The sequence below is a fragment of the Hibiscus syriacus genome, unplaced genomic scaffold, assembly GCF_006381635.1.
Source record: "Hibiscus syriacus cultivar Baekdansim isolate YM2019G1 unplaced genomic scaffold, ASM638163v2 tig00116964_pilon, whole genome shotgun sequence".
In the NCBI taxonomy this organism is placed as follows: Eukaryota; Viridiplantae; Streptophyta; class Magnoliopsida; order Malvales; family Malvaceae; genus Hibiscus; species Hibiscus syriacus.
Window position 1 is genome coordinate 676,202 of NW_024063489.1, and position 9,317 is coordinate 685,518.

The following is a 9,317-nucleotide window of genomic DNA, read 5'->3' on the forward strand; positions in this document are numbered from 1 at the left end:
CCTCAATCTCTTCACTTCTATTTCAGTTGCAGCAGAAGAGCCTTGTTACTGAGAACAAAGGGAGAACAAGAGTTTAGAGAAAGGTGTTGATTTGATGGAATATAAAATACATACGATAAATAATTAGACATCATTAAAGCGAAGAAAACTATGAAGAAGGTTCGCTTGCTTGCTGGTAATAAGTGAAGTTGAAACCACAATAATTACATTATTGTGGCCTATAATTAAATATGCGATAAGTTTTAAAGTAAAAATGATGCTCTTTAATGCGGTCATTGGTTATCTGAGAATGAAGGTATGACGGGAGGCCACTTGTAGCACGGAGAGTAAGGACAACCTAATTGTCCATATCTTCATCAGACGAATTTGCATATTTTTCTAGTGGAGGTGGTAATTGTTGCCTTCTCGAGGAAGCTTGCCCTTTTGGTCTTGCCTGATCAAGATGGTGTGGGCATCTAATAATGAGAAGATTGTACAAAGGCCTGATTATGATTGAACACCAGTTAAATGAATTGGACGTGATTAAAATGAATATCATGAAAAAAATATAGTAGGAAAAAGGTAAAGGAAAGGCACACCAAATAGATGATGGAGAATGAAACTGATCTTTGGGTAATAAAAATAGAAACTTCCACTTATACTAGATTCTTTTGTTTGTTGATAACAAGCACGAAACTATTATTGAAACACACTTTTAAAAGAGTACAGAGAATAATTCTTTTAGCATCAAGTATGATTAGGATAAACGAACACAGTCTATTATGATGGAACATTAATATGAAATTCTTGGCACTTTTTAAAAAATTTAGCCAGCTGCCAAAGACTCATAACTGGTACTCCTTCAGAAACAAGGGATTTGATCATAACTAGCCCAAAGTAGTCTGCTTTTCTATTTCTCTTAATCGTTTCTCTTTGAATGTTTGGGTTCTTGCCCAATAGACTGTTTTACACTGCCTATTTTAAGATAGTAATAATATAATTTTACGCATGCAGCATAGATTTGTTGTGAGGACGATGCAAAAATGAACAGTCAGTGTGCATATAGGTTAAAGCTCAAAAATAAAAGTATGCAATCTAATTAAAGCCCTATGTAGAAAACAGGCAAAATTTCTAGTTGTCTGAATATAACCTTTGGCATGTCTGAACAACGAATGATGCTTTGGGTTTTCACGTCCCAAATTCAAACCATGCCATCCTCAGATCCAGATAGTAGTAGAATTCCTTCTGCAATATATGTCGAGCAAGACTTACTGTTCCAACTTAAATAGAAAAACTGTTAGTAAAAAGGGCAATTAAGAGGGATATAACAATTAGCCTTCTGAAGTTTTAATGAGGGATGCACAGTATTTACCCTAATTCACCAATGTTATTAGTCCATCTATGACAATAATATGACATATAAGTAATTTCATGTGGTGTGATTGCAACCTTCAATTTTTGTTCTACCCTTCTTCTTGATGCGTAATAATCAGAAGTATTTGTACACTCCTCCTTCAATCTAGGTGATGGATTATAGAATTAGAAGCCACCATTTTAAGGACCAAACTAAAGTATAAAATGATACAAGACCAACATCGCAGGCTAACCCTGCCAGAATTACTTAATATTGTAAAGATGGGAAAGACAAAAACAAATAACAAAATAACACCTTTGATCAAATAGTGAACAAATGATGAGCAACTCAAGACTGTTGCTACGGGAACTTTCGGCATGAACTTGGCTACCAGCATAGAAGACATGTTATGGGGTCAAGAGCAATTGCATCAATCATGGAAGGAAACACAATGTTTCTTAATGATCTTCCCCTGGACAAGCTCCCTACCTATCATCAATGCACAATATATAAAGAAACCTTTAAAAAATAACTAGAAGGACAAAAGGTTAACTTCATATATTAGTTAAAAAAGGCATCAGAAATACAGCAGGTAATTACAGGATGGAAGTGGAAAGATCTTCCATGAAATAGGGTTCCATAACCGTCACCATAGACATTAGTACATTACATGCATTTGAGCTTTAACTAAAAGCATGACAAACCTTACATGTGCGATCCTCAGAAGCAGACACTATAACTGCATTGTCTCCACCATAACCCATAACGATATCATCAGAGTATGTTCTGTAAAACTGCTCATAGAGATGACTAGCCTGCTGCCTTCTATCATCATCAAATATCCTATTACAACAAACAATCAAAAACACATACTAGGTAATATCCGTGACCACAATTATTAAATTAATATATGCAATCCTAACAGAATATAGTAAGGGTTAGAATAAGGAACATGTACATGAAAAGAGACAAGACCCTAACACATCCATCCTCTGATCCAGAAATGAGAAGTGAATCGTCCTCGAAAAAAACCAAGAATAAATTGCCTTTATAATGAGCGTGAAATTTCTTTAATATCTTACCCGTTGCAACCTAAATTGTAAAAAAAAAGTACCACCTAAAAGCCTTAGCTTTGACTAAAATATCACCGGCAAATGAATCTTACCTCCCAAAGGTAAATATCACCAGATGAACCTCCACCGGCATTGTAACTACTAACTACCTTCACTATTATCAGCGAGCGGCGCGGGAAAGCTTTTAACTTTTTCCCGAGGCTGTGGAGCAAAATATGTAACCATAAAAAAATTAAAAGTTTAGGCAAAGAGTCGAAGAGTTAGGATGGTTATTAAACCTTGGAGCAAGACCAATAAAAGACGCGGCCAGAAGTGGCGGATGATTCGCGAAGTTAAGTGGAATCAAAAAAATTGAAACCTACGGAGGCGAGGCCGTGAACGGAGTTGCTCCGCCCCTGATTGTAGGTCCCAGCAACCAATGCCCCTGTCGATCGAAGACGATGCATTTACTACATTCTTCGTATCGACTGGTTTTTGTTTGAATTGGGTTTTTACGATATCGACTGGGGAGTTTCGTTAGGGTTTAAGTGCAGAGGAGAATGCTGGGCTTTGATGAGGTAGTTTTGCTACTTTATCTCCCATATTGGGCTGCATAGTAATAAGGCTAAGGTGTGTGAGACTGTGAGTTAGCCTTCAAATGGGCCTCAAACTCGATTTCTCTCTCTCATTTTGTATGTTCAGTTGTTAATGTTGTATATCGGCAATGTGATAAACTAACAAATAAGGTTAATTATAATTGGTATAATGTAAAAAATAAATTTTAATATTTCATTAATTAATAACTTTAGTACTTAATGTTTTATTTTATTTATAACGATTCTTTTTAGATGAAAATCATTAATTAATTCTCAATCAACACTTGTTTATTGATGTGCTACATTCATATGTACTTGAGTATTGATATGGTACAATATCACATTAATATTTTTTTTTTAAATATACCATGTCAACAAAAATATTAATCTAATTTTATTTAATAATTATTTTTAATTCATTTCAACCTATTAGATTATGACAAATGTCATCATTTAACCGATTTAAAAATTAAAAGTTAAAGAAACATGGTTTTGGACACATGGGAGATCAAATTTGGGTCTAATTGGAGAGGGTTTAATACACATGATTACTTGATTAACTTTTTAATTGTTATAATGGTTAAGGTGATTATTCAGTCAACATTAACAATTATTTTTTGCACATAAATTTTATAAAATAACAGTTTATATTTATATTTTATTTATTTTTCATATTCTTAATAAAAATCCTAAATATTCTTTCACTACTCTTTTAACCTGTACTCTTCGCTTTGACCACCATCTGTTGATGTATGCCATTTAAATTTGTGAATATCTTTTGTTACTCTTTTAACCTATAAAGTGTTGGACCAGAAGAAAAGCTAAAACAAAGTGGATTTATAAAGTGAAAACAAGAAGTGTCATGTCTTTATAAATCACGTTTTACCTCATCCTGTCTCTAAACTTTTGAGGAAAAAGAAACAAAATAAAAGAAGTTTTTTATTGGTTCAACACGACAGCTTCTTTCTAATTTCATTAACCATAAACTTATCTTAAATCAAATCTCAAACACATAATTTCATCTTAAATTGCAATTTTGTATGTCTAAACGCACTGGCGGAGCCGGCATGTGTCGAAGTGTGCCAATTGACACCTAAAAAGTTTTTAAACTTCCTTTTTGGTCCATATAAATTATATATATATAATATAAAAGAAAACAAAATGACACCCCTTTTAAAAAGGTTTTGACACCCTTTAAAAAGTAAATTAATCCCATATTTGAAAAAGTATTTAATAATGAATAAAATTTAATTTCCCCACTTAATTTTTTTATATAATTTTTAAATTTGACACCCCAAACTTTTTTTCAAGCCATCCTTTTACATCTCACGTGCAGTACCTCCAACAACTCCAGAAAGACATATATGTAGTGTCAAACTAGCTAGGTTTATTAATTAGGGTTTGGGTGTTTTCTTGTTTAAAATACATTTATGTCTCACGTAGTTTTCTCAGTCTTAGGTAATTAATAACTGCATGAAAAATATACGGAAAGAAGCAGATTCAAGAAAAAAAGCAAAGAGACTGCTAAAATGCTTAGTCAAACATGATGTGAAAACTTTATTTGTATTGGGATTTTGGACAAAGAGACAACAAGTAGAAGACATTAAAGAGAAGAAGGGTTTCATTGCTTAAGGTCTATAAGACTATGACTCTATGCGTTCCTCTATGATCTTTTCTATGGGCTTTTCGGGTGTGGAAGAAGTGGAAAGAGGGATTGGAATTAGTAAAAAAGAAAGTGGGATCCAAAGATGGATTTCGAAGACGTTGATCAGATACTTAAAGTAGGAAAAAGCAAAGGTTTCCTGGTCCTCAGAAGAAGTATAGAAGCCTTGATTGAAACATTTCTAACCAGCATTTATGTGTTTTCTCTGTTATTTCGCTTTCATCGAATTACTCATTCTTTTGGAGTTTTCTCTCTCTTTGGCTCCTATCTGATTCTCAAATTTAATACTCTGTAATTGGGGGTTTTCTTTCTTTCTTTTCATCGATTGACTGACAGTTCAGAGGAACAACTAGAAATAATAATGGAGTTGATTATGATTACGAACTTCATGGAACGAAATGATACCCTTCTTTTTTGACAATAATAGAGATGATATTAGTGATAATACTGATCATAATTACACTGATGCGAAACCAATGTCAGTTGCATTTTTTACCCCCACCTCATTTTTATGGAGTAGTAAATGGTATCAAAAGCATAGTTGTACGTATCAGTCATTAATGGAGTAACCAGAGAAAGCCCTCGAGAAGTTGGCAATGAGGCAGCTATAGCCAGAGATTTTCTCAGGCTCTCAGTTTTCTTTTCTTTTCTTCTCATTGGAACTGAAAAGAGAGTTACCATGACACTGGCTGCCTCTCTCCTGCATTAATGCAAGCATACATGTAACTGGAACATACGGACATCAGAATCGTGAATAAAGGGAGAAGAAAAAGAGTATGAGCAATAAATTGCACCAATGGAAAACTGAAGAAACATCAAAGAGAAAAGATTGGTGTTGAGGTTTTGAACTTTCATCTTAACTAACCAAAACCCTCCTGCATTTATATGGCTGAACAACATATTACCGGCACTAAAATTATATACACCGTCACAAACACCCATACACACGCAAAATATCCTTCAACAATATCATCAGACTCTAAGAGATAAACAAAGACAATTAATAAATAAAAAAACCAAAAAGAAGTTGGAAAAGGGAAGCTAGAATATTCTTGAATGGATATATATATGAAACTAACACGTAGGAGGCATAAGGTTCAGCCGTAAATCATCTTTTTCCAACACCAGACGTGCTTTGCTAGTCTCCATGTTAGTTGCACCATACTCCGGGTGGACCCTCTTCTTGGATTGTAAGGACACACCAAAGAGCTTGGTTTTGCAACTGTTGCTGCATGGTTCTTCAAGAATCGTCAAGGAGCTTTTTGAGGTAGCAGTTGGAGAGTTCAAAACTTGCATTCGGGGCATGGGATAATAATGCCCAAGATGATGGTTCGAAGGCTTTTGCAATAATGAACTATTATTATCGGTATTAGTGACGGGAGGAGGAGAGGATGAAGGAGGGCCATAGCGAAGCATGGAAGGGGAGTATGAATTGCTAGGAGTGACCGGCTGAACATGGTTTTGAACAATATAGATAATATCACTATAAAGCTTTTTCATATGGGCAAGTTCAGACACCAGGAAACTGTTTCTTTTTCTCAGCCTCTCATTGTCCTCTGATAAAGCTGTGACTGAACAGCTGTTATAGCCTCCAACCCCGCCGCCACCAACAACTGAGATTCCAGTGCCTCCTCTTGGTGAAGAAACAGGCGGCGAGTCACACCAGTTGGCTTGTTCATCCGAGTCTGGTGGAGAAGTGCTGAGTCGGCTAGGAAATGGAAAGAAACTCGGGACATTAACCAAAGGAGAATGTGGTGGGTGGTGGTGATGATAGTTTATCCCCACTTGCGGTTGCGCGGTCTTTCTTCTGTGGATCTCACAAAGCAAGTGTTTTTCACCTTTCTTAAAGAACTCATTGGCAAATTCCCATCTGTCCGGTACAATCTTCCTAAAACCCTAGTTTTCATTAAAAAAAAGAAGCAAAACCCAGATCAGTAAAATAACTAAAAATCCAAAGATTTTAGAAAAATAAAAATAAAGAGATAAAGATTGAGCTTTTATACATAAGTATTGAGCTGTCTGACAAAGCTAGAGAAATTGTTGTGCTTGAAGTAATTGGGAAGGAGATCACGAGCAAACTCAGGAGGTCTCCAAACAACAAAAGTAGTATCATCTTCACCCCACGAAACTATGTGGTCGGAGGTGGGATCATCGACTAGTTGGTAGGTTTTAGTGAGGAAGGGTGCCGGCACTGATTTATGGGAGTCGAGTGATAGTAATATCCCTTCACAATTATCAAGCATCAAAGCCATTGAAAGATGGAAAAAAAGGGAGTGAAAGAGAAGGAAAAGCAAGGAGAGAGACGTTTAGAGGGAGATAGCAGGGGTCTTGGAGAAGACGATCAGGTCAGGACAGATAGTGGAAGGGCAGATCCTTTGGTGGGATAAAAATGTCTGGAAAAGGGGGGGGGTACTGTAAAGAAGCGGTTGTTTTTTTTTGGCTGTATTATTTTTTTCTTTGTAATATTTAATGTGTGTTTTTTGGGGTGAGTATTTGTATATATATTTTTTGGTCCCTCCTCGGTTATGTAGTGAGCGAGAATATGTGTCTTATGTCTGTCTAGGACAGTTAAATAAGGGCCTTCCAAGACAAACCCGTGACTCTCCTTCTCTCTTCAAATCAAGCACAGGGAGGATGGCTGGTTGCAGTAAGTCGTTGGGAATTGACAATGAAACCCTTTGTCACTACTTCCCCTACTATATTTTAACGTAGCAAATAGAAATAACAGTATCATGAAATAGTCAACAGGTCCTCAGTAGCCCAGAAGCATCGTCTTTGGTCTCTTTTGCATTGGGTAATATGGTCAAGGGAAAGGCGTCTCACACTTCATGTCAAAACGAGGGTCCTCTTTTCCATTTTGTTGCTTTGCGTTTGCTGTTTAATATCAACAAAGCAAAAGACACAGTAGTATTTAGAATCCCATGATTTTCCTATACGATATAGGACTCTCTACCATTGCCCTTTTGTTTCTGTTCTTTGCTTTCGTAATATGCCAAACTTCAATATCAAAAGGTAAACATACATGCCCTCTAGCCAGGCTGATGTTTCTTCCCATTGAGCCTCCAACTTTCTTTGCTGATGTTTTCTTTCAGGTGATTGAATTATTGGCTCTAAAAGTTTCCATTGAATAACAGAAAACATCACAGCTTTCCTTTTCTTTCTTGTAATCTTCCAATAAATATTTGTTTTATCTCTCTCTCTCAACGAGGGGGGCCATGGAAAATATATTCTTACATTTGGAAACAGCAAGCTTGGTATCTTGGAATGTTTATTGATTCTCTAATAAAATATACTTAGTTTACACCATATGGGAAAAGCAGAAATGGGAAGGATAATAATATATAAAGGAAAAGGGTGGTCTAGGATTTTACTCCATCAAAACATGATTGCATGAAAACCATATTAGCAATGAGTGGAGATTGAGGGATCCTGTAAAAGTGAGGAACGGATTCAGTTTGTGATGAGTGAAGGTTGAAGGAAAGTAACAACATTTGGGACATCCAATGGTCCAGAGCGAAAAATAAAATAAAAATCATTACTAATTATTTCACGTAGATACTGAACTGATACTGCAAATGATTCTCATTATTGGAAAAACAAAGTGAAATTCTGCCATGCTTCCACCACTACATTTCCTTTGTGGAAGGAGAATGTACTTTCCACTCTCAGTAAAGGAGATTTTTCCTCGAGTTAATACCAACTTATAAGACACCCCTTCCCCTAATATTACGGACAGAAAAATAATTCGAATCCATGATATTTTGATTCAAATTACTTTTATAAACAAAATAGTTTAAATCAATGTAATTAAAAAAAATACTTGAGATGGACTTCAATTTAACAGGGAAAACTTAATAATATTAATAATTAAACATAAATTTTTAGTTTAAAAGGTAGGGAGACGAATTTTTGGAAATAAAAATAATAAAATTTCAAAATATCATGTGTATTAAAACATAACAACACATTTTAACAATTTTAAGCTACATTTAGAAAGTAAAGCCCTTTTTCAATATTTTTATGAATTTTTATTTTTTTATAAAATTCACTTTCTAAAGACCATAATTAGTCGGTGCAAAGTAAATCCCGTACTACAGACTAGATTCCCCCCCCCCCTCTTTTAGGGGTTGTTGTTTGCTAGCTCCTCATTATACTAATAAATAAATAAAGGAAATAACCAAGAAGAAATTAATTTAAATAAAAAGATTTTGCCAAAACAATGGCAGGAATAATCAATGTGAGCTTCAAGTTCCGATATTCAATTTGTAATGCAATTGCCTTCTCTTTCCTCTCTTTGAACTTTCTTAAGTCTTCCTCAATTGTTCACGGCCTCGCCAACCCCAGGTGGCCTTGTGCAACTGCAAGACTCTACATTTTTCTTTGTCTGCACCTGACATGCATGCCCACACTTTTTTTTTTCCTTTGGCTTATTGTTGTTGATGAACTTCTTTGCCTGTTGCCATTGTCCTGATTCCTGTTTTGTTCTTTTCCTAGATATCATAAGATACCACCACTCTTCATGTTTCATACGCATTTCTGGAAATTGTTTCCTACACTACATATTGATAATAAATAATATATTAATATTAATAGTACCTCGGTGTCTCTGCTACAGTCACCTTATCGTTTCAAGTTTACAGACCATAATTAGTTCAAAATTATGTAAAAGAAGT

At 35.2% G+C, this 9,317-nt stretch overlaps 2 protein-coding genes across 3 annotated transcripts; both read right to left on the reverse strand.

The window, feature by feature from the left end:
• Positions 1-1,429: 1,429 nt before the first annotated feature.
• On the reverse strand, positions 1,430-2,877 carry LOC120190975 (protein ROOT INITIATION DEFECTIVE 3-like). 2 transcript variants are annotated; one of them, XM_039193983.1, is made up of 4 exons: positions 2,685-2,877; positions 2,499-2,607; positions 2,038-2,176; positions 1,430-1,822 (listed from the first exon to the last, which is right to left on the reverse strand). In XM_039193983.1, exons 2-4 carry the CDS (start codon positions 2,537-2,539, stop codon positions 1,721-1,723), a joined length of 282 nt encoding a protein of 93 aa, XP_039049914.1. In that variant the 5' UTR covers positions 2,540-2,607; positions 2,685-2,877; the 3' UTR covers positions 1,430-1,720. The 2 variants fall into 2 exon arrangements, with proteins under 2 accessions (XP_039049914.1, XP_039049912.1); XM_039193981.1 differs by having other exon boundaries at positions 2,499-2,877.
• Positions 2,878-5,520: 2,643 nt separating this feature from the next.
• On the reverse strand, positions 5,521-7,085 carry LOC120191015 (heat stress transcription factor B-4-like). The gene is made up of 2 exons (XM_039194017.1): positions 6,648-7,085; positions 5,521-6,540 (listed from the first exon to the last, which is right to left on the reverse strand). The coding sequence occupies exons 1-2, from the start codon at positions 6,894-6,896 to the stop codon at positions 5,719-5,721; spliced, it is 1,071 nt and encodes a 356-aa protein (XP_039049948.1). The 5' UTR covers positions 6,897-7,085; the 3' UTR covers positions 5,521-5,718.
• Between the last annotated feature and the right edge of the window lie 2,232 nt (positions 7,086-9,317).

What these genes read in the sequence shown, in the direction of transcription:
- LOC120191015 (XM_039194017.1), bottom strand. Translation starts at nt 6,896, where the DNA reads ATGGCTTTGATGCTTGATAATTGTGAAGGGATATTACTATCACTCGAC. An exon ending in TCAGACAGCTCAATACTTAT is followed by an intron (nt 6,541 to 6,647) that starts GTATAAAAGCTC and finishes AATGAAAACTAG; the next exon opens with GGTTTTAGGAAGATTGTACC.
- LOC120190975 (XM_039193983.1), bottom strand. Translation starts at nt 2,539, where the DNA reads ATGCCGGTGGAGGTTCATCTGGTGATATTTACCTTTGGGAG. An exon ending in GTGATATTTACCTTTGGGAG is followed by an intron (nt 2,177 to 2,498) that starts GTAAGATTCATT and finishes TTGTTGTAATAG; the next exon opens with GATATTTGATGATGATAGAA. An exon ending in CTGAGGATCGCACATGTAAG is followed by an intron (nt 1,823 to 2,037) that starts GTTTGTCATGCT and finishes CATTGATGATAG; the next exon opens with GTAGGGAGCTTGTCCAGGGG.